Source organism: Chenopodium album, chromosome 10 (genome assembly GCF_948465745.1).
Source record: "Chenopodium album chromosome 10, dcCheAlbu1.1, whole genome shotgun sequence".
Classification (NCBI taxonomy): domain Eukaryota; kingdom Viridiplantae; phylum Streptophyta; class Magnoliopsida; order Caryophyllales; family Amaranthaceae; genus Chenopodium; species Chenopodium album.
The window spans coordinates 60,480,437-60,505,522 of record NC_137843.1 but is presented as its reverse complement, the minus strand read 5'-3'; the positions used below and the strand labels follow the sequence as shown (position 1 = coordinate 60,505,522).

Here is a 25,086-nt window from a genome sequence, read left to right as displayed (position 1 = left end):
TAACATCATATATATCATCAATGAGTATGACATGGGAGTTCACAAGTCCCGTAAACGTTACGGATTCGTACCTTAATTTTTAACCAAACAGGAGGCAAATTGTTGTCTCTGTTAGCGTGCTAACCAATTTCATACTCTTGAATAAGGGTTTCCTTGACATTGTAGAAAAAGTGTGCCATATAGCCCACATGTCACAGGAACATTTGCCCTACGTTGTATAAAGACCATGTGCAAACGAAATTTAAATTCAAAATGGTGCTGGCTTGCAGCAACTGAGGCATGCTTCCTTTGAGGAATTCAAAAGGTTTTCTGAGTGGATCGTTTCAGACTGAAAGATGCAGCGCAAAAGAGTCTGATCTCTATATTAGGAGCAACAAAAAAATAAGCCGCCTACACCACAACAAAGATTCAATAAGCATGATTACTGAAAGGAATATAACTTTTATTACAAATTCAAATTCTTATTATATAGAAATTCAGCCCCCAAACCCCCTAAAATTCCCCTTGAAAGAACTACTTGAAGAGTACAATAGCAAGCAGACTCCTTACTCCACAAACCCTAAACCTACACTTGTGAACTACAATTGCTTCACAAGTGTATTAATTATGGCGATAGTGGATCGTTGTAATTGGTAAAGAGAGAGCAACAAGTTGCCCGATTTTAAACAACCTTAGAAGAGAGGCAACCTCGATGGGAAACGGACATGCATCCACTGTCGCTCATATGAAGCTATGTGTTCCCATCCAATCTCTTCAATCAAGGAGAGCTTAAGATCATACAATTTCTTCTTCGGAGGTTGCCCGTCTTCATTGATGATGTCATTCAACACCTGATGCACCACAATGACAACCACAAGTATATTAACTACTGGAATTATAATTTCAATAAAATTGAATTTTTTCAAGCACATTATCATTTTTATTAAAACAAACCATAGCATTGTTAACCAGAGAGGACAAACTGTCTCTACCAAAAACCCCATACTCTGGAGGTGGCTACTGCCAATGAGCAGAAGTCTTTCCAGCGGGCATCTGCACCAAATAATTTGACTATCCTTCTGCAAGTTTCCAATCGAGATTTTCAAACTCCCATCTCAGTGACTGCCAAATTTCATATATTTATGCTCTTTCTCTTTAGCTGATGCTTAGCTTTGGTGGTGACATATGTGACCATAATCCATGAGGGTCTAAATTCAATATTAATCCATCAATTTGGAGTTACAAGAAGGCACCCACTGATCTGGGGCTCTAAGGGTTTGTAGAGTAAGAAAGAAATGGATAAGGTTTCTGTTTGAAGGTGATTAAATATTTGCATGATCAAGTAAGCTGTGAGCCCATGTCTTGCCCATGTCTTGCCAAGAATTGATGGATTTTAGATTTTTTCAAAGATGAGGGTAACTAGGAGTAAACTCCAGAGAGGCGATCACAAATCCTTCTATGTACTCTACAAGGGAGAGGACCATTAGCGGAGCTAAAGAAGAAGTATAGTGACCTATACATTAATGGAGAACCAAATAACAAGAGTACTATATTACAAGGAAAAATGGATCCCTACTTTAAAATACTTTGAGAGAGCAATGATGAGCAAAACAACATTATGATTATAACTTGGGAGGACAAAGATGAAGCTCAGAGTAGCAAGGCAGAAAATTATTCTTGAAATTATACTACTTCTGCTTAGATGTAGTTATTAGGAATTTTATTAGTCATTAGAAAATAAAAGCCAGTTCCTTAGGATTGGAAACTGTAGTATTGCTTTGATTAAATTGTGACTAGTAGGTTATCGGGTTAATAGGTTTACTGGGTTAGCATTGGTGTGTTTATTTCAAATAAGGAGTAATAGTATTCTAATAATAAAAGTTCTTTGATACTCTTGGATTTCGATTTACAATTAAATAATTTTGGGGGTGTTACAGTTCTATATATCAGAGATTGTTTTAATGTGATAATAGGTTAGGATGTCTCAAGGCAGGTTAGGATATTACACCCTGTTAAGTGGATCCTACAAAACCATGTCCTAGCCGGGCCTGCCTCACACAAGAATGTCAGCTGTAGCCGTTGTCCTACCTGGAAGTTGTGCGCCACCACTTATCCAAGAAAATAGTTAGAATAGTCTCTACTCTCTAGACTCTAGATCCCTAGCTCAATGATTTGCCCACAAGAATTGCTGCAGTCTGTCCTGTTCAATGACCCCTCTTTAGAAATGTGATGCCATCATGCTAGTTGAGTAGTTTCCTAAGACTAATTGAGCATTGAAGCGGAAAATCTATCTTAAAGGGACAAAAAAGAAAACTTGTATGAGTTGTATCCGACTGCAGTCTCAAATGAGGTGATCCAGTATCTTCAAAATGTTTTACTCTCTGAATTAGTTGATGAGATATTAGGGTCTTGACCTTTCAGTCACAGCAAAAATATGTTACTACAAGTTTTAACATTATGGGTATTGACTCCTTCAATCCAATTGAGCCTATGAGTTGTTGGAGTGTTAGATTTTGATGATTAGAAATAGTTCAGTGTGAAGACATGGAAGACAAGTTCTTATGATCAACAGAAGATCAATTTGGTCCACATGTAATATTGGTTCAGTCATAGTTCAGTTCAGATTATTGCAAAATCAATCCTTATTAAGGTGTGTTCTCTTCCCCTATATTTTATTTATTTGAGCGTATTATCCACATGAACCTATTAGCTCTGAAATTAAATTATTTGAACTAATTGAAATTTACTTAGTGATTTGAACTTGGGTAATCATAACCCTTAATAGCTACAAATTTAACTCATTATCCCTAAACTTTGTTTATCTAAAGCTAGCACTAAACTTATCATCAAAACTTATTTTTCCTGAAATATGTGAAAAAAAGGTGAGGGCAAAAGGGCCTAAGTCCCATTAATTTTGTGTTAATTGGGTTAAGATTAGGTCTGTTTCAGTCCAGGTCAAAACAGACACATACACAACCAACAAGAACGGATATTAAGCATATCTTTGATCAAGAATTAGCAATATTAAAAATCAAACCTTCAGAGCTGTTCCCAGCCTTTTGGAACGCCTTTCTCGAATCACTGAGAGAGTTCCATATTTAGATGACTTTACATCAGCCCATTTTCTTAACTCCTTGTATGTTGCTTCAAATGAATTTTGATGGGCTTCTGGAGGAGCTCCGACTTGATCACTAGCTAAATCCTCTGCTTTTCTTTCTGCCTGCAAGCTCAGATAAGCACCCTCTAGATTATATAGCTATTACAAAAGGAAATTTGAATTTTGATAACCAACAAAAGTGCGGTCAATTACAAACTATGAAGTTGAATTTAACAAAGAAATTTTGTTATATGCTTATGAAGGCATTTAAAGCACATTTGAAGAAACAAAATGGAGAAATATTTGACCTTCAATGATTCAATTTCAGATAAAGCTAATCCTTTCTGGTAAAGTGCCTCGGCTAACTGGTCTCGTGTTGTCTCCATTTGCTTCTTGGTTTTCTGCAAAATATAACAACATATTACCAACACTTCACATGATGGGGGTAACCAAAATGCATAGAGCCAATATAAATGCACCAAGTAGAAAGGAATGAGGTAGCATATATGTCAGAACCAAAGCATTAGAAATGCATGCAAGTGCTTCAACATTAGAAATGATAGGAACTGGGGGACAACCAACTACAAAGAAAACTAATAGGTTGTGTGGGTGATCCCAATAATGAAATTCAATGTTTTTAGGGACAAAGTCCCATGAAAATCCATTGGCTACAACATCACAAATTCACAATATTCTTTAACTTTTATACTGTGCTTTCATATTTACAATTGACAATTTCAACACAGCATACCTCTTCTTCTTCATCTTCAGGAACAATTTTCTGTGAAAGATATTTTGCCAGCTCGTCTCTGTCAATGCTATCAATAACCTCATCAGCTGCTTTAATAACCTACAATAGCAGCACAACGATGGTCAAGCAATATTTAAGAGCCACAAAGCACTATGTAGTAAGCTAAAAGTCATACAACAGTGTTTCCTACAATACAGAAGATCTAGAATGCAAAAGGAATTTAGCTATGAGAATCGTTTGTCACAATGCATAACACTTGACCTGAAAGCCAACTTATCAACTACTGATGAATTATGGAGATAAATAGCGATTCTAACATATAACATTTCCAAGTTAATATTATGGATAGTTATGGGACCGGGTGAAATTTCACAAGGGTATTCTCAGCAAGAGAAAATTATGAAATTCCACCATACTTAAAAGCTATAGACTCATGATCCCTTTACTTTCTTAGAATTGTTACTTCCTCCGTTTTATCAAAATTGCACAAGATTTTTGGTAGTTGGAAAAAGGAAGAGAGAGAGGAGAGAAAGGAAAAATACAAAATTGCCCATGTGATTGTAAGCCTAAAGCCCTAAACTAAAGAAACAAGGGTTAACAAGTAATGATATATTGGGTATTTGCATTGTGAACACAAAATTTTTCCTAAAATGGGTATGGTGCAATATTTGTGAAACTTCTTAAAAGGCAAGTGGTGCAACATAAAAAAAGAGAACGGAGGAAGAAAAATGATTTAAATTCATTGAATTCAATGGATCCGTTGTTGATTATCTTTTGGATAGTTGGTTATCCAAAATTCAGATTTGACAGAATGCTCAGTGAAGAGCTAACTTCGGCAACCCTTTTCAGAAAGAAAAAGAAAATGACACTTATATTGGTCCTAAAAATTAAAATTTCCTTTATAGTCATGTAAACTAGAGAGTGCTGGAAAGCCATACCAATAGCTTAATTATCTTTTATCTTAAAGACAAAGCAACATTACAAGCACCCCCTATGAGGAAAAATCTTTATTCCAATGTCTACATATATCATGGCTAACTTCCGAAAATTAAAACCACAAAATTGTCTAAAAATAGTCGGATACCCTTTGAATGGCAAACTACACCAAAAGTTTGTTAGCAGAAACCTTTTAATATTTCAAATATACATGTTCAGTTTCTGCTAAGAGAATACACTATAGACAATCTCCACCTTCCCATATGCTTATCCTTCCTAATAAAGGAATGGGGCGTGGGGCAATAAATTGTATTCTCTTATGTAACTTTATATGATCCCCCAATACTTGTATCATTATTTTATATCATGTTATCACCAAATCATCATTCTTTTTCATAGAAATGAAAAACCACTGGGGGGAGGAGCTCCAACTGTTATACCCTGATAGTATTTTTCTCTCCTCTAAGTACCCCCACTCAGCATCCCATCTTACATGAACTAATGGATACCCCGTCCAGTCCAAAGTGATTGTATATGATAAATTTTCCCAAATACTTCCTCCGTTCCCCTAATATCGCAACAAGGGGGCAAGACACAGAATTTAAGATGAGGAGAGATATAGAGAAATTAAAGACAAGGACCCATGTGATGAGGAGAGAGAGAGAGAGAGAGAGAGAGAAAGCATGTACAAATATGGTAATGTTGCAATATTGGTGAAACTTCCTAAAATGGTAATTGTTGCAATATTAGGGGAACGGAGGAAGTATTAAGTATCGCAATTAATGAGTGGTTTACTAACTTTACTTTAAAACCAAACAATAACAGCGAAAAAGGGGAAAAAAAATCAAAAGATGGAAGTACACTATCAATGTAGGAGTATAAACAAATCCCTATAATGCATTTAGGCAGCACTTTAGGTTGTTCAAATGAGCACAAACAGTTCCTCAACTACTCTAGATTGATAGAGAAACCTTTTCCAAAACACCCACAACCAAAGCAAGAGCTTTCTGCAAATAATAGAAAATTTTTTAGATTTAGCAACTTAAAATTTAAACTTTCTTATACGGAGGGTATTTTTTTTAATGATAACGTAGCAGTTCCAAAAAAATAATATAAAGACGACAGATGTAAAATCATGGTATATATTTCAATTCCTTAAAATTGACCAACAACATGGACCTTATTAAGGAATGAAAAAAGTACTTATGACACAGTTTAATAAAAACCTTGCATGGAAAAATGAGCATTCAAAACAGAAGCCAAGTCCAACAAAAAAGTTTACCTCTTCCAAATGGCAACATTTGTCCTCAATGTTATCTTGAGAAAGGATACCCTCCAAGATCTTAGCAAGTAATGGAGTGTAATTCGGATATTCAGACTGCCAAGCAACAGACACCATATAACATTTTATATTAACAAAGACCAAGACAACCACACCTTTGAGAAGCATCATTATGAGAAAGCTCCCAATAGTCCTAAAAACATATCTACATAGACAGCAATCAATAGATTTTACCTTCAATGACATGGACAATTTTTCCCATTCCACACGTTCTTCAGCACTATGCAGCTTCAGGCTTGTTAAAACTTTTATCTTCGCATCTCTAACCTAATAAGTTGAAAGTTGAAGTAAGCAATAGTTTTAAAAGTACCAGTGAGTATCATGTATGGACATAATTATTTTACATAGATACCTCTTCTTCAATCCGCTCAGCAATTTTCTTGTTATTTGATATAGAAAGATCTGAGCCTTTCTCTTCACCAGTCTGTCAGAGAAAGCAAGTACAGTAAAGTTAAGAGACCAAGTTAGACTTAATATGAGATTTTATTCGGTATTACACCACATAAAATAAAATACATACAAAAAAATTTCATAATTTAAAATATATAAGCATAGTTACAAACCTTATTGGGAGGGACCACATAATATATCTGATAAGGAACAGGATTCTTTTCAGGGTCTCCTCCATTTTTCGCCTTGGAAGAAGATACTCTTCCATATGATATTGCCCCAACCAGCAATGATCCCTCAGGACAATTCTGCAACAATTAAGCTATGAGCAAATCCAGTACATTATAACGGTACAAGCTACAAAGTCACAACTTTAAGAATACCTTCGGAAGCTTGTCCTTAGATGGAGGACCAACATAAAAAGCTTCTTCTGATCTGCAAAGACATTACCAAAAAAGATAAAGGAACCTAATCCAAGGGGTTACTGGGAAATTAACATCTCAAATGAGAAAGCATACCCTGGAACCAAGATTGAAGACTGAAAGTTATCATTTCCTGTAACATGGCCATCAGGTTGAGAATAAAAGCTTAATTGGATGACTTCCTGAATCAAAATAGAAACCAGAAGCAAGCATCTCAGACATAAGAACTCTTTAAGATGGCAAGCACCACATAGTACCAGACTACCAGCTACTGATGCTAGAATGACTAGAAAAAGGGCTCCAAAAGAAAGAGACAGAAAAACAATGTTACCTTGCTCTCCAAAGTCCTCTCGATAAAAATGACCAGAGTCTTCATTTTCTCCAGTAGTTGTACGTTGTCATGCCTGAGCAAGAACAAAAACAACATGAGCAACAAATACACACTGCAGATATTATAATGTCAAATGATTTCAGCTCAAAAGACAAAAGTTTATGACCAAAATTACAAATAATAATTGCAGCTCAAAAATGGACACTAACTCGTTACCTTAAGAATAACTGCAAGGTCAATTCACCCTTTGGCACACTTGCAGCTTCTGGATAGACATCACCCCAGGCATAAATACGCTAGACACATAAAGACCACACGAAAGGGGAGTAAATGTTGGGTTAACAAGACAAATGTCCAGAGATTTGAAGCAAAGCTAATGAGCATTGACATAAAAATACATTCGTAAATGATCATAGCTTCAAGTAGTAAAATAATACAGTACAAAAATCAAGGTTTTTATGTTAGTAACACTTACATTTATATCAGGAACCAAAAAAAAAAAGAAGTGATTTCTAGTAAAGAGAAAAGATAAAAACATAGCAAATAGACACACAACTACAATTCTGACCTTGTTCGCATCTGAGATCATATAAAATTGAGACTCAAACTTTGTATCGTATACGCGATTATTGAGCAAAGGGATATAAGGCTTTATCTCAGCTCCATCCTCGAGTTTAAACTTATAACTGTGGAGCAAAAAAGGCACAGTTACTAGAAAACAACATCAATTCAATGAAAACAGTTAATGGTGTGTATAAACTGATGTAAAACCCACGTTAATGTAAGAGCTAATATTTGCTTCCCCGATGGCAACCTGTCTCGATTTGTTGGGAGAGTTCGAAGTTTTGTCGCCACTGGTCGTAATGGAATTCTAACCTGCATATTACAAACAAATAAAATCACATTTGAAATCATATTGTCGCTAACCTCTGTCTCTAGTTCTCTACGCCTTTGACAATCTTTACCTTTTTAAGAGTAGCTGAGGGGGCAAGTTTCTCGGATGATAGCAGACTTCCAACATCTATTCTTGTGGGAGCTTCACTCCCACCAAGAACTATTTCCTCATTTCTAATTTTGAAACCATGAAATGCAATCTGCACATTTGCATCGACGAAAAAGTGTTATCCGGGATGATAATACTAAGACATCACCAAAACAATTTGATAGTATGGGAAAGCATACAGCTAAAGATTAGACCTGTCCATCTTGATATTTACTTTTAATTTCAAATTTGGTTTTTTTTAAATTATCATTTTTTTATGCTGTTTTTGCAGCTCTGCCAAAGCTTTTTACTTTTTATGCTGAGATAAGGACCCTTATGAGCAAAACTTGGATTATCAAATTGAGAAATGTCACATGCATGCATATTCTTGATAGGAAATTCTGACGGAGCTAGAGAATACTGCTCCCCTCATTTTGGTGAGCAATCTTTCAAGTTTCATGGAGTTCACCAGAAACAAAAGGTTTGAGGAATACACTACCATAAGTTTTTTATTTAGATAAAATAGGAGGATAAATTATAGATGGAGGATTAAGGAGAATAGTGAGAGTAGCGAGAGTCAGGGTAGTATCCAAGTTGGAGGAAGGGGTACAATTGTCTTTTCAATTCTCAAAGGTCAAACACTAATTGAAAGTGCTGCTCTAACCAGTGGTTTCAAATAAGCATTTTGAAGCCAATCCACAGTTTGAAACCGCTCACTACCAAACACAATAATTAGAAGATCAGTGATCAATCCACTGTTAACCAGATAAAGTCTTGAAATTTGGGTCATCTTGTTTTGGGAACAATTAAGATCAAACTTGGGCGATTGGTATGAGTTATTTTTGCTGGGAGTACTTTATTTGGAGATTGTCAATCTATCTCTTTCATAAACATGAGATGAGGGGTAGGAAGAGTGAGGGTACTCCAGTGGATTTGGCTGTTTCAGACACATATTCAATCTCTGGTAGTACCTGCATATTCCATATGACGAAAATCGATAATACCTCACAAAAATGGTTACAACTTGACTTGTTTACATAATGTATTCACAGGCAATAATCAAGGTATAATCTTGAGAATGAATGCCAAGGTCCAGGAAGAAATTTTAAAACATTAATACTATAGTACTTGCAAAGATAAGAATAATAGTTATTGTACCTCAAAGTCCACAATTGTTAATTCCTGACTTCCTGTTCCACTAGACCAAAATTGAGCTATAGCCAATTCAATTGTCTTGCCACCCTCTACAGCAAAGGAAAATGTCTGAGCTGATGGAGATGAGAATGTGACCACACTCTCTGTTTTCATATATCTTTTCAAGGGAGAAAGCTGCAAACACATTGAACCAGATATAAATCACAAATAGGTTTTTGGATTCTGAAAAAGGACACAGACCAAACAGTTCAGACACCATTTCTCCAAACCTGTACAGCATCAACAAAAAATCTACGAGATGTATCAAATCCAGATGTACGCATAGTTGCCTCAATCCACGTAGCACCATGTGGTACTTCAATATATTTCCGCTCTATATGACCTAGCGAAATGTGAAAAGAAAATACAAATAAAGAGTTAAAAGGATGCAGAAGTGTTTGAAAAGCTTCATGCACATGTAGAAGGGATCATATAGTTGCACCCACCAAATTATTATTTCCATCAAGAAAGATATGGAGTACTAACATACAATGGAAATCAGTGAATCACCACCTACATGAGAGTTACTGCTAAGTCTAGGAAGAGCAACATGTACATAGTCTTACCTTAACCATGTCATAAAGCAGACACTAGTCAAAAGACTCCAAATAGTATATAAAAAAGAAGGTAAAGAAAATCTAGTAGTAACAGAAATAGACATCTTTGCCACCTCTATGTTAATGAAACTCCTGTATATGCCAGCACCTGCTTACGTAGTGAACACTCTTCATGATAAAGCAGTCCTTTTCAGTGAACTTTTTTTTGGTACTCCCATGAAGTTTACAACACATTTAAAACCACAGTACTCACTCCTGGATACTTTGTCTTTGTCTTAATACAACCTGAAACCTACAGAAGTCCTCCAACATATGGCCCTTAGTGTGAAGTTGTTGCTTTAAATTTTAAGGTAAATACACACAATTGGTAACAGGTACATTGCCCATAATTATTCTAAAAAAACTCATTCAAAATCACAACAAACAGAAAACAATCCCAACTTGATGTGATATAACTCAATTTTGAAGCATACTTTCCTCAATACCCCAACTAAGCATCCTACCACAAGTCTTTGCACCTCATAATTGTCCCTCAAATAAAGTACTTCCTTTATCTCAATATTCTAGCCCCTAACTTACGACCGACTTTACAAGAAGGCAACCATAAAGGAATTCACAAACACATGAATTACTATATAGTTTAGAGTACATAGTACAAGAGGCCGGCTCAGTGAGCTCAAAGACATCCATTTACAGACATCAACTAACTTTGGGACATCCACAAAATTGAAGAAGCAATACATTGGGCCAGAGGGATGATACACAATTGAAATCCTCTCAAGCACCTTCAACAAATCATTCAACCCATCTAAGTAAAGGGGGAAAGAGACGAAAGACAACACTTCGATCTCCCTTTACAAAAATGAAATATTCACTCATAGATAACCTGCTTATAAGGAAATAGAATTGGTTATCAGAATTTCTTAAATTTATCAGCTTCTTATAAGTTTATGGTGTAGATTGAGCAACTAAGCAATAATGGTTGGCAAGGGAAGACAACAAGGCAAGTCAAGCTTTGTTAAAACAGCTAGTCAAGTTCGACTCAATTCATTTTCAATTAAAAACTCAATCCAATCCTGCTAACAACTGTTCACAAGTAACTTGCCAGCTTGTTTGACTCAAAATCAATCCTAGCTGATCCTGCATCCAGATTATTGCAATAATGATAACATCCAAAATGTCATTCAAGTTCTTATTTAAATGATCTTGGGATTATTCTAATGTTTATGATGTTATTGTCATCTAGTTGAATGTTATTTTGCAAGATATGCCTCAAGCTATCAATGGTAATGCAACTTTACCCTAAACTGGTAATGATTAAATCATACAAACTTAGTACCATAACTCCCCTTTAATTACCACCAATGAAAAGGGTCAACAACGCGCGTATTTTAGCCAAAAAAAATTCCAATTTGCTTATGCCAGCTAATATCAACTCGGTATCTTTGGTGCAGCTTTTGGATAGCTTTCTTATACAATGAATCCCAAACCAAATCACAGCATGAGATTACAAGATATAAAAAAATAACTGGCTACAACTGGTCACCTAGATTACTTTCGTGATAAAGCTGCAAAATCTGCGCCTGGTTGTATTAAGAATACATTCGAGTTTATAAATTAAAAATAAAAAATAAAAAAACACTCTTGTTCAGATTCTATATTGTGCATCTGTAAGATGCAGACAATCGACTTCAACAAATCAAATGCTAATACCACAGGAAAATAATGTTTGACAAGCTCAAGCACTAGCACAAGAGAGAGAATTTTGACAGGTAACCAAGGATGGACAGGGAAAATGAGAATGAAGAGAGAACGATACCTGGACAAAATTGCATGCCTGCAAAAGAAATCAGTGGTGGACTATTCACCACAGCCATAGGCTTTGTAATAGTCACTGGAATTCTGAAAAGAGGCCCACGCCAAGGTGCTTTGCTATCAATTCCATAGACTTCATAATAATGTAACCCACTTTCAAGATTTGTGGGATCAACAATTACACTGTAGGAAAAAGGATATTCTAGCTTACAAACATAGTTGTAGAATCACACTGATAACAAATGCATAAAGCTTAAGTGTAAATAAAGATGAGCTGGCAGATAACAATAGAACAAAAGAATCCACAAGAAATTTGAAGGGCAAGGAGCTCATTCTGTAACCTAGCCTTTCATTAGGCTACACAAGTCAACCCCTACCCCACAAACCAAAAAAAACACAGTTCTATTTGCAATTTCAAATCTCACACTTGCACACACACACACACACACACACACACACACACACAGAGGCTAGATAACCACTAAAGAGGTAAAGCAGCTCTTTTTAAAATTCAAATCAATTAAGGTAAAAAATAACCCAACTGCGCAATTTCAATGGCTGATGCTTCCAATAAAAGCGTGACATTTTTCAATCAACATCAACTTGAAGAAAACCTCTAAATGAATACTACTCAAGAACACTTTTCAAAACCTCTATTTGTAAACCCAACACTTTCTTGTCCAAAAGTTCTTCAACTCTTGACCTACAAACATATACTACCAGCAGAATACAACTTAAGCTCATATTAATAACAGAGAGTGGTATGTCTCAGAAACTCTAAATGTTTATAATGCATAGATACAATAGAAAGGAAGGGGGGAAAATCACTACTATAACAAAACAGAGTTGACAGTTATACAAGAAACTGAAGTGAAAGAAGATAATAAAAAGGAACCCAAGGGGGAGGGTGGGGGGGAGGAGAGATCCAAGGATGAAGATAGACACTAACTTGAAACTACGCCCATTATGAGTTAGGAAAAGATACTCTGGAGCCCTGACAACGGTAGTGTCGCTGGAATGCAACTCAATACACTCCTCAAAGGGAACTAAATCATCTAACTTACTCGCATCCTCATGAAATTTTGGAGCAACTTGAACTGTCCACTGTTAAGAGCACGGTATTAGATCCTAAGTTTGAAGCATATGCAAATTAACTGTAGAGATTATAAGTCTGAAACATGCCAATACATTTGGAATAATCCAAGCTAGCTAGGAAAAGTCTATTCCACTGGGATGCATTAAAACTTAAGAAGAAATAATAAAATAGCTATTAGCAATTTGGTGATTTATAGAGTAAGAAACACAAGCTGACCACTATAATAAAAGTCATCTTGCTACGATTCCAACTACAAGTGTAGACTTAAAAAATTTATTACAAAGATACAGAAATAATGGTTTTGAAAAAATGATAAGCATGCGGCACTTTAAGGCACAAGGGGTTTCTAGTTAAGGTGTGTGCATGAGGGAAAGAAGCAAGCATCATGCACAATATATAACCAATTTTTGTCACTTATTCATTTTGGGATGTCCCACATAATCAATAACACAAAAGAATTCAATATTAAAATTGAGTTACCTTATCATACTCTACAATTAATCAAAGGAGTAAATTTTTAAGTGTAATAAGAGTTTAATCAACAGTGAATTAAATGAAGAGAAGAAGAAGAAGAAGAAGAAGAAGAAGAAGAAGAAGAAGAAGAAGAAGAAGAAAGAGAGGAATGTGCCACATTGTCCTCACTGCATCCCAGGCAATGAAGTTGGCGTCTCATTGCATCTCAGGCCTGGCATATCCAGATATTCCAGATTTTAAACCCAATATGAAACTAAACTGATAATAGCATTAGACCTGCCAAAGGAAAGATTCATGCTAGGTGGTGAAAATTATAACATATACCAGAGTGATGATCATGTCAATTAAAAAGCCCATCAAACTACAACTCTAGTCCATTTTTGCTCACCTCTGCAGTCTGTTGGCAAGCACTAGCCTCTCTCAAGTAGACACCTCGATATGTGGGTGCTGCAAGAAAATGTGGATAATGCATAAGAAGTGAAGGACATGTACAGATATCAAAAGTTTAGCATCACAAAAGGCCAATCACAGTACCCAGCCATGCTTTAGTCACTGCAAAACATAGATACATCCCGCCACTTATTCTAGTTATGCTTCAGTCCAAAAAGGTGAACTTAGGCTTTTGGTACAAACTGAAGTAAAGTGAATATATTACTTAACCAGCACAGAAGTTACCATAAATATGACAAAACCAAAAAAGTAGTTAAAAGTTAAATTACAGATAAATTGTAATCTATCACGTGCATGTGTCATACATGCTAATTAGTAGGCAGGTGCATTAGTAATACACGAAAATGAAGAGCTGGCATGGTTTGTCAAGTGGTATCAGTGACAAGGCAAATAAACTTCCAAAAAATCATACGCACCAATGGAAGGCGCCTAGATATATTTAGCACCAGAAAGAGAGAAATAACAATACACCAACGAATCAAACACTCTTGTTCTTCCAAAGTTTGGTTGGAGTCACATTAATAATTGTAGGCACAACATTCAAGGACTTGTATTGTGCTTGTCAAGGCTTCATGGCCCCTTAAAGAGTATGTGCATTGTCAGGGAGTGGTGAACTGGTGAATGTGGTGATGCAATCAGTGGTGCCAAGCATACAGCAGAAAGAAGACAAAAGAATACAATGTAATTTGTGACAAGAGTGATGCAGGCATGTATTATAGGTGGGAGCGAAAAGAAACTCAACCCTAATAGCAAAAGTCGGTCAAACAGCTATATATACATGTAATACATCTAATTAAAAAGACGAGGTTTTAAATTCAAGAAAACAACCCACGTCAAACTTTGATAGGACAAGGAGATAACCTCAGACTATGTCTTATACACCAGACCTTCCACGATTTGGATAAACTAGTAATTTCTAGTTTTAGCTTTCTGACAAATTAAAACCTCAGACTATGTCTTATACACCAGACCTTCCACGATTTGGATAAACTAGTAATTTCTAGTTTTAGCTTTCATACAAATTAAACTTTTTTTCATAAAATTTTAGACCTTCTTAGAAGTCAATAAATTAATCTCAAGATTGTTAAATAATTCCCAGATTAATGAATAAAAAAATTGAAGATAAGTAAATGTCACATATCTAATACTTCGTATAACTTATCACAATCATTTTGAAATGTGGGATAGATTAATTCGCAAACTTTTGAAGGAGAAAAAAATTGGGAAGAAACAATAAGGAGACTTACTTGACTTTCCAGATAAATTGACTTTAACTTCATACCAAACAGAGGGAATGTCACTCAATTGTCTAACATATTCCAATGCCCTGAAAAAATAGAGATTTGTAATACATATTTGAGTTCATAGCATTAACTTATAATTAATAAAAATCGCAGATATATGCTGGAGACACTAACTTGTCAACTTGCATAAGCCCCATCCCTGTGGTTAGTCTCTCCTCTGGCGAACTACTTATGGGAGCACATGTATTTTCAATAGCCTTCCTCACATCATATGGACTAACGTGAATGCCCTCGGCCTGAAGACAGCAGAATATTCAAGGAGAAATCAGTAAAGTGGTAAACAAACCCTCGCAAAATGACTAGTAAGCTAACTAATGCGTGCTAGGGACCTTCATTGCGCTGATGAGTAATGCAACTCCACCACATGCACAAGGTGATGACATTGATGTTCCATTCATGAGCATTCGGCACTGAAGGGTCCATGTTGGAACAGGAGCTACAGCCCCTCCTGGAGCACTTACAGACACACCAAGATCTCCATCTGCAGTTGGCCCTCGACTAGACCTGGATCACATTCATCCAATCACACCTTTAAATACTTCAATTACTATATATCCGAACAATTACAGATCATTCATGTTGTTGACATCAGACACAATACAATTACAGCTATTTTAGGAAAGTGCATGTAATCATTGGATCATACCATGTGTACTCCAGCCCTTCATTCGGAGGTTCAACGACACAATGAGCTCCAGCTGCCATTGCAGGAGAAACATAAGCACCAATGCCAATTATGCTTGATGTGGTTCCCCCAGGTGCTCCTACAGTGCTCAAAGCTGGCCCCTCATTTCCAGCACTACTGATAAATACCAAGTGATGCTTATTGACAGCCTAGATTAGCAAACAAGGGCATCACACTTCATCAGAAGAGAGAATATAAATGTCAGAGATATATGTTGATTAATGGCAGCTCAAATTCTTAATAAAGAACAGACGAATTGGAAAAACATAGTATCAAATAGCAATAGGTAGAAAAATAACCTCATTAACTAGATCGACAAAGCGACCATAATCTGGCAGTAAAGAAGCTTCACCATAGCTCATGTTGATAAGATCACATTTGTGCTGCAAGGAACCAAATGGAAAGTCATTGATACTATCAAAAAAATTAAATGCAACAGAAATTTACAGCCAGAAAGAAAAACGGCTAAGTAACTCCTAATTTTAAAGAGAGCCCCCATCTCTATGTGAAATAGAAACAATACAAACCCAGGATTTAATTATACTTCTCCCAGAGTACTCTCTTGATCCACCCAAAAAATGAAAAGGGAATACAACAGTATGCAATTATAATGAATAACAACAATTTGTCCATCAAATGAGTAAGCTAGAGAAGAAACAGGAAAATTTATCTAGCTACTCATTATATTTGGTTTTTTTTTTTTAATCAAAAATGCAGAACACAAGCTATAGATCTCCCTTTTTCAAAAGCTCACCTCCACAGCTGCAATTAGAGCTCGGGTTAAACCTGTCCCTGTCTCCATTGAACCTAAGCGAGCGTCACCAATTTTACAGGAAATTATCTGAGCTCCAGGTGCAACTCCGCTTAACAAGGGCTCCTATAGATAGCCAAATTTCACATCGCTATTAGATGGTGAAATGCAAGTGATACTAATGAGATAGGAAAAAAAAAAAAAACAACCTGGGGATGATAAGCAGTGGCAATCCCAGCAACATGAGTTCCATGAGGGGAGCAATCGGTTACAATGCTTAAAACATTCCCTTCTTCAAACACATTAGTCACAAATGAACAAGCATCTAGTTTGCTGAATATGCCATATTTCCTTTCAATCCTGTCATATCATCAGTAACATAGAGATATAAATTTTGATAGCCATAAGAATGATGATATTTTCAGGGTTGGAGGTTTAGCAGGATAGAGCAATGGTTTTTGCTTTTTCAATGTGTGTTTCTCTAAAAAAAAAAATCCGGACTCGGGGCAAGATACTTTTTATCAGCTTTCTATTAGAGGACTCCTGGCCCTCTTACTGTGGTTAGAACACACATGATACAATCATATCAGACCAATACTACTACTACTACTGAGGATTGAATAGATCAACTACTAGCAAATTGTCAATAACGTCAACACAACAAACAATAAGCAGAATCTACACAACCCCGAAAGGAGACAGCATATAAAAAATAATCAGACACTTACATAAGTGAGGATAAAAGATAAAGCACACTAGAAGGAGATGTGTTGGTTAATAATAAGTCAAATATAAGTTCAGACTCTAAATTCTTGATAGCAAACTAACCTATAAAAAGGGCCAGTATTTGACACACTCTTCTTTTGGGATAATTATAATTTTCCATAGGAAAAAGAATACAATATAACAGGAAAATATTTTAAATCCTGGATGTGGTAGTTGAAAGACTAATTATATGGCTACCTGTAGTTAGTGAGGGGAACAAAATCTGCGAGTTTCCCCTTGCCTGGTTCATCCTCAAGACTTTGAGTGTCAAGAGCAACCCTCCAAAACTCCCCATCATTCCATACAACAGCATCAATAACAGGTCCTTTGTCATCGTAGCTCTGGACCATAAATGTCAAGTTAAAATGAAAGTGTCATGTTTGAACATAAAAAAATAAAAAATAAAAAAAAAAATAAAAAAAAAAAATCTAAGAGACCTTATACTTACATTAGCTTGCTTTTGTAGTAAGTCTACCCTGTTCTGGAGGTCTTCACGCAATCGTTTTAGGTGTGGATCTTCCACCTTAACATGTTTCTGCAATAAGAGCAAGGAGCAGTTAACTTATACACAACTCCAAACTCAAACTTGCAATAGAGAAGAGGGTGAAAGCACAGAAGAACTAAACGCATCTCAGTAAATGACATTTATATAGCTGATTGACTACAGTTTATCATAGGTTTCACAATGTCACAACTTTTGGAAGCAAACATAGATAGCTGTGAGAATTCCCAAATGAATTTTAGAATGACATATGAAATAAATCAGTATCCAAAAATCAAAGCATAAAACACAAACTGATTTTCCATGGAAGGAAATGTAACTAAGAAATACCATGCTCTTTTTTTCGTTTTTTTTTTTGTTGTGGGGGGTTGGGGGTTGTGGTGTTAAGTGCCAACTGAAGTAATGGACAGCTGTTTATCATCTTTGATACAAAAATAAGAGCCTCCACAGACTACAGCTCTGTCAAGACAAGAGAAACATACGCAGGGCGTAACAACTACAGACCCAATCCTCTTTCAAGAATAAAGCATGTCTCACGAAAGAACCTGGTCAAATTCTGAGAGTTTCTCTACTGCATCAGAGATCGCTTCCTGATTTAATTCATCCCATTTTTTCCTTCTCTCTTTCTGTCCACAACAGAAATGCTTTTAGAATAAATGTTCTATGCAGTCAATCAATCAATCAATCAATCAATCAATCAAAGCCTTAATCCCAAAAGTGGGGTCGGCTAACATGAACCAAATTTGATTATTCCGTGTAGTCATCAACATAAATCTTTCTCCTCCATCCCTTACGATCCAAAACTTCATCCTCACGTAAATCCATGCACTTCATATCCTTCCTCACTCCTTCCAACCAAGTCATCTTTGGTCTCCCTCTTCCTCGTTTAATCCCTCCATGGTCCCACTCTTCCACTCTTCGCACCGGTGCACCCTCGGGTCTCCGTCTTACATGTCCAAACCAACGCAGACGATTTTCCCTTAATTTATCTACAATGCCCGCCACACCTACTTTCTTGCGAATAACCTCATTTCTGATTCTATCTCTTAAAGTGTTTCCACACATCCACCTTAACATGCGCATTTCCGTAACCTCCATCTTTTTAATATGCTCTTTCTTAGAAGCCCAACATTCTGTACCATAGAGCAACACTGGTCTTATGGCAGTCCTGTAGAATTTTCCCTTCAACTTTAAGGGAATGCTGCGGTCGCATAGCACTCCCGTGGCCGCTCTCCATTTAAGCCACCCTGACTTAATCCTGTGGGTCACGTCTTGATCAATGTCACCATTCTTCTGGATGATCGACCCTAGGTACTTAAAACATTCACTCATGGTCAAATCCTTTCCATCCAAACTCACCACTTCATTGCTTGTCCCCCTCTGAGTGCCAAAACGACATACCAAATATTCAGTCTTACTCCGACTTAGCTTAAACCCTCTAGATTCCAACCTTTGCCTCCATTGCTCCAACTTGACATTAACCCCATCCTTAGTCTCATCCACCAAAACGATATCATCTGCGAACAGCATACACCATGGAACCTCATCTTGAATTGGTCTAGTTAATTCGTCTAGAACCGTTGCAAAAAGAAAAGGGCTTAATGCAGACCCTTGATGCAATCCGATTGTAATAGGGAAATCTTTTGTCAACCCTCCGCATGTCCTCACATTTGTTGACACATCCCGATACATATCCTTAACTAGGTCTACATACCTTCGTGGGATACCTTTCTTCAACATTGCCCACCAAAGTATCTCTCTTGGCACCTTGTCATATGCCTTCTCTAAATCAATAAAGACCATATGAAGATCTTTCTTCTTTACCCTATAAAACTCCATCATTTGTCTTATCAAATGGATTGCCTCCATAGTAGATCTCCCAGGCATAAAACCAAATTGGTTATCTGAAATGCTTGTGCATGCCCTCAACCTTTGTTCAATCACCCTTTCCCACAACTTCATAGTATGGCTCATAAGCTTAATTCCTCGATAGTTAGAACAATCTTGAGCGTCTCCTTTGTTTTTATAAACCGGGACCAAGGTGCTCTTCCTCCAATCTTGTGGGATCCTTGTAGCCGTCCATATCTTGTTGAAAAGGTTTGTTAACCAATCAATACCAATCTTACCCAAACACCTCCACACCTCTATCGGTACCCCATCAGGGCCAACCGCCTTCTTAGGTTTCATCTTCCTCAGTGCAATCTCCACCTCTACTCTCCTAATCCTTCGCACATACTCCATGTTGATTTCTTCATCACTCATAGAGGTATCTCCTATCACAACTCCATTACTTCCATTAAATAATTCATCGAAGTACCCCTTCCACCTGTCCTTGATGCCCTCCTCTTGCACTAGGACCATTTGGTTCTTATCTTTGACACACTTCACCATGCCAATATCCTTCCTTGCCTCTTGTCTTCTCTTTGCCATCTTATAAATGATCCTTTCTCCCTCCTTGGAATCAAGCTTTTCATAAACCTCCTGATATGCCTTTTCTTTTGCTTGGCGAACAGCTGCCTTTGCCTTACTCTTAGCCTCCTTATACGCTGCAAAGGTTTCATCACTCCTACATTTTCCTAAGGCTTGATAGCATTCCCTTTTTTGCTTAATTACTGCTTTCACCTCTTCATTCCACCACGAAGTATCTCTCTGTACCGAAGTTCTTCCCCTTACTTCCCCTAAGACCTCTTTGGCCACTCTTAGGAAACAGTTCTTCATTCGTAACCAGGTCATGTCCGGATCCACCTCTCCATCCCAATCCGCTTCTTCAATTACCTTTTCTGTAAAAACCTTAGCTTTTGCATCCCTTAGGGTCCACCATCTTATCCTTGGTTCTTCTTGTCTAACTTTTTTCTTCGCCTTCTCTTTCAGACGAATAGTCATTACCAATAGCCGGTGTTGGGTGACCACACTCTCCCCTGGGATAACCTTACAGTTTATGCAACTTTGTCTATCTATGCTCCTTGTGAGCAGGAAGTCTATTTGAGTTGCATTTGCTCCATTCCGAAAAGTTATCAAGTGTGAATCCCTCTTCTTAAACCAAGTATTAGCCAAAATTAAATCATATGATTGGGCAAAATCCATAATAGCTTCACCACCGGCGTCCCTCTGCCCATACCCAAAGCCTCCATGGACACTCTCATAGCCATCTCGGCTCGCAGTCAGAAAAATAAAAAATTTATCATTCCAAAAAAATTGGGAAAAGGTTTCAATAGGCAACTACCTTCAGACGGGACGTCAGATCTTTAGTAAATAGCTCATAAACCAGTTTATAACCCACATGCCACTCCCCAGAAGGATTTTTCCACGAGGAATTCACAACCAATGGTGCTCCTAATTATATTTTCACCAGAACAAGAGAAATTGAATATTTCATCATAAAAGAGACTACTTGAATCCAAAGACTTCAACACACAATCCATCCTTGCAGGATGTGGGACAGTTCATGGTAGCAACGAACTAAAGTGACATTGTGAAGCCTATGATATATTGTAGTCACACAATAGCTTTCATATAATTGATAATTAACCCAATTTGAGATAAATAGAGCTTAAGGATACATGATTACCAGCTGGAAAAAGGAGGGGATGACTAGGATGATGAAAAAGAATTTTTTAAAAAAATAAGGCCGAGAATTTTCTGACGATTTGAAATATCTATAAATTCTAGAACAGAAAATAAATTGATATAATCAATATCGATGTAACTATTTAAATGATGTGGAAACTAGAATCAAAGATATTGAAGTTTCAGATCTATCCACAAGCAAAAAATATACATCATTGCATCACAAAACTAATTTGTACTTCGTATATTTTCTACAAGGTTAAGAAAATGCTACAAGCTCATGTATTTGCACCATTATCACATGATCAAAGCACAATATCTTGCGCCCCAAAATAACTTGAGTGTTGTTCACAACTTTGAAGTCAATAAAAATCCATCCAAAAAATAGAAGGATGCATTGTCCATGAACAATCCACAAGGCAAATGTCACGTAGAGAAATTGAGCTAATGTATGCTATGTCTGATCAGAATGACAGTGGTTTCTTTTCTTCAAAACACACGTGCATGTGTACATGCACACACTAGGATTAAAACACGTTGGTACAATGACTACAATCCACAAACATGTTATTTTAACCAGTACATATTAAATGGAGTGAACGAATTACACACATTAGCCAACCAGAACCTATTTAATAGTATCGCAAAATAGCCAATCAGATAGCCAACCTGAAGCTCCGCAAATACAGCCATCTGTGTCAGCCTTTACCACAGTTGATGTGTCAACATCCCCGCTACCAGTACTAAAATTATGTAAAGAAAATGTACATTTCATTAGCTAGATTCCAAAAGGAAAACTGCAAATTATCATCGTTTTTTTTAAAAAAAAAAATTTGTAAATTTTTATTAAATATAATAAAAACCTGTTGACTATTTAAGAACAGAATCGCCACAACAAATGAAATCAACTAAATACATAGCACTCAAATTCTCAAATATTGGCAACAGTGCCAACCTTAGCCTCTCACTTACTGCCCTAACTTTAGTTGTATTAGAAAGTCACAAAAAGCAAAAAGTGAAACGAAAGGGGAAAAAAAATACTATAAATATATCCTCATTCACATAATGAGATTTTAGATATACCAGTCAAGGACATCTAGAACTTTTGGCTTCCCATCCGAAGTCACTTGTAAAGCAGCAGCAGCCGGATCCACCCCCGAATCTAATCATAGAGACATAGACAATAATTCAATATCAATAAATGAAAATGGCGGTAATCAAGCAGATAAATTAATTATAACCAATTCTTGCACTCCTGAGTCCTGACTACAAACCTACACCAATAATTGATGATTAATCAATTTGCATCATGATTGGAACGCTATGGAATGTCATGTAATAAACAAACAAAACCACCACAAACTTCACAGATAGTCCATCCAAGAATAAAGTCAAATATACTCCTTCCATCCCAAATTAATAAGCTCCTTTCTATTTGGAAGTCCCATACTATTCATATCAATTTAAAACAATATTACTCTTACATAGTACATTTTTCACAAGGTTTGGTCCATAGGTTCATAATAAGATGCTTACTCTTAGAATAGCACCTGATATTTCTAGACTTCTAGTTAGTTTCCAAGAAGTGACATCTAACTAGAGTTTTTAAACAGAGACGGAAGGAATACTATTTTGGGATGTCCAAAAAAGTTACTTTTATCTCCTTTTTAGATTTGCAATGGCTTATAACTAAACTTTCCAAATGCCTCCTACTTAACCGAACAACATGTACAGTGTAAGAATGGTTCAACAATAATAGTTGTACTCATAGTAAATTCATCACATATCCTTAATTGCGAGAGAGTTGTGATAATAGTAGTAATTAATTCCAATGTCTGACGGCATATCAAACATTAAATGCAGATTTTAGCTACGGAGTATACATAAACACATACAATAATAAACTTGAGCTTAATTGCGTGAGGGTTATGATAATAGTAGTACTTAGTTTCGATTGCTGACGGCATATCAGACATGAAATGCTAATATTAGTTAAACTCGTACACTAATAAACTTGAGCTTAATCCTAGTATTCAGACCCTGTACTTCCACTTATTCACAAAAATTAAGTTCAAATTAGGTTGATAAAGTTGAAATTAGTTAGCCAATTTCAATTTACAACTAAAATAAGTTCTAATAACTTCGGATCAGTTCAAGTTAGATCAAATAAGTTCACATAAGTAAAAATGCGGCAAATCGAACACACTCTTATTGTAAAAGTAATACAATAATTAGCAGTAGAATTTCAATTATTTTCCTTTTCCAAATCATAATCAACTTTCTGGAAAAAAAAAAAAAAAAACAGTTAATGATTTCATGTTTCAGCAATCCGAAAAAATAATAAATCATCATTTTACTAAAAAAGCAACCAAATAAATTTAATATAAATCAAATGACATGATCAATCATCATTTAATAATCAAGTACTTAGTATAATCTACTCTTCATGCATCAAAAATTCAATCGAAAAAAAAAAAAAAAAAGGAGAGAGAAAATAGTCGAAGAAGAAATACCGAAAATAGCAATAAGGACGCCGCGACCATCGTATTGAGGATTAGCGTCGAGAAACTTATCGGCGGCGATCTCACGTTTGGGCATGAGAGAAGCAAGAAAAGAGGCCTGAGTATGCTTATAATTACGAAGATTGCCACCAGAGGCTGCTTCAATGGAGGACGAACAAGAAGCAGGCATTGCCCTAAAAATTCTACTGTGATTCAATTTTCTCTCTCCTAATTTTCTGGGTTTTGATTCTGGAAATGGTGGAGATTTTAAGGAAGGAGGAGTTTGTGGTAGTTTACTACGAGCAGAGGTAGTGAAAATAGTGGGAGTACAAGTCAGCCATGATTGATTTTGCATTTATGGGGTGGAAGGGTGGTTTGGTAATTTTGGTGGGGTGGTTAGTAGTGGTTTTGAGGGTGGTGACAGGTGCTGGATGGTGGTAAACGCCACCTAAAGCTGGATTAGCCAATTAGATGATTTTTCTTTTTTTGTGATTGAGTTTTTTTGGTCTTGAAATGTGTGAAATTATTGATTTGTCCTTTTGTGTGTGTCATTTGTGTTTCTGAAATGGTCTTTTTGGGCTTTGGATTTTTGGTTTGATGGTTTTCCATCGTAAGTCATATGGATGTTTGAGTTGCAATTTTGGTTTTGGCTACTCTTTCGGTCACAAGCAACGTCAATGAATTCATTCGGCTATTCCTACAAAAAACCATAAACTAATACAGTAATATCTTATGATAAGATAGATTATTTTTAATTTATTTTTTAATCTTGTAACCAACAACTAATTTTATCCTAATACTCCGTATAATTATATAACATGATTAAGTCATTAAAAAAGGAACATCCTAATAACTAAAACTTTTAAAGCCTAAAAATTTCAAGTGAAAGATTAGGTTGTAAAAAACACGCTTTGAATCTTCACCATATTAGATGATTGCTTCCGCATCAAGTTTTTCTTGATTAGTCTTATTTTAATGAGTAGGACCTTAAAACAGTGATGCAATGGAGAATACAACTCTATGTCCAATAATAATATTGATAGCGCAGTATATGAGCCGTGTAAAATTTATAAGCTAATGGGTCTATTTAGCCTAATTTAACTTGATTTATCATAGTTATCAATTATATATAATGTGATATTTTTGAGACATTTGAAAGGGGGGATTAGAGCGCTATATACTTTGTATTCAAACT

At 36.2% G+C, this 25,086-nt stretch overlaps 1 protein-coding gene across 1 annotated transcript; it reads right to left on the bottom strand.

Moving 5' to 3' along the window:
- Positions 1 to 336: 336 nt before the first annotated feature.
- Positions 337 to 24,471, bottom strand: LOC145562796 (tripeptidyl-peptidase 2-like). The gene is made up of 34 exons (XM_081623195.1): positions 23,904 to 24,471; positions 22,474 to 22,552; positions 22,060 to 22,133; positions 21,047 to 21,156; positions 18,369 to 18,449; positions 17,770 to 17,856; positions 17,520 to 17,662; positions 16,766 to 16,916; positions 16,560 to 16,682; positions 16,105 to 16,188; positions 15,767 to 15,954; positions 15,450 to 15,624; positions 15,235 to 15,356; positions 15,064 to 15,143; positions 13,755 to 13,813; positions 12,746 to 12,900; positions 11,801 to 11,979; positions 9,655 to 9,767; positions 9,389 to 9,559; positions 8,214 to 8,342; positions 8,024 to 8,124; positions 7,817 to 7,934; positions 7,465 to 7,544; positions 7,249 to 7,321; positions 7,014 to 7,099; positions 6,879 to 6,930; positions 6,669 to 6,803; positions 6,458 to 6,529; positions 6,280 to 6,372; positions 6,046 to 6,141; positions 3,828 to 3,926; positions 3,385 to 3,477; positions 3,017 to 3,199; positions 337 to 830 (listed from the first exon to the last, which is right to left on the bottom strand). Exons 1-34 carry the CDS (start codon positions 24,244 to 24,246, stop codon positions 672 to 674), a joined length of 4,086 nt encoding a protein of 1,361 aa, XP_081479321.1. The 5' UTR covers positions 24,247 to 24,471; the 3' UTR covers positions 337 to 671.
- Positions 24,472 to 25,086: the final 615 nt, after the last annotated feature.

Coding starts and splice junctions, on each gene's coding strand:
- LOC145562796 (XM_081623195.1), bottom strand. CDS start 24,246: ATGCAAAATCAATCATGGCTGACTTGTACTCCCACTATTTTCACTACC. Junction 16,683..16,765: donor CCACTGCTTATCATCCCCAG/GTTGTTTTTTTT, acceptor GGCTATCTATAG/GAGCCCTTGTTAAGCGGAGT. Junction 11,980..12,745: donor CATAATGGGCGTAGTTTCAA/GTTAGTGTCTAT, acceptor TTTTTCCTACAG/TGTAATTGTTGATCCCACAA.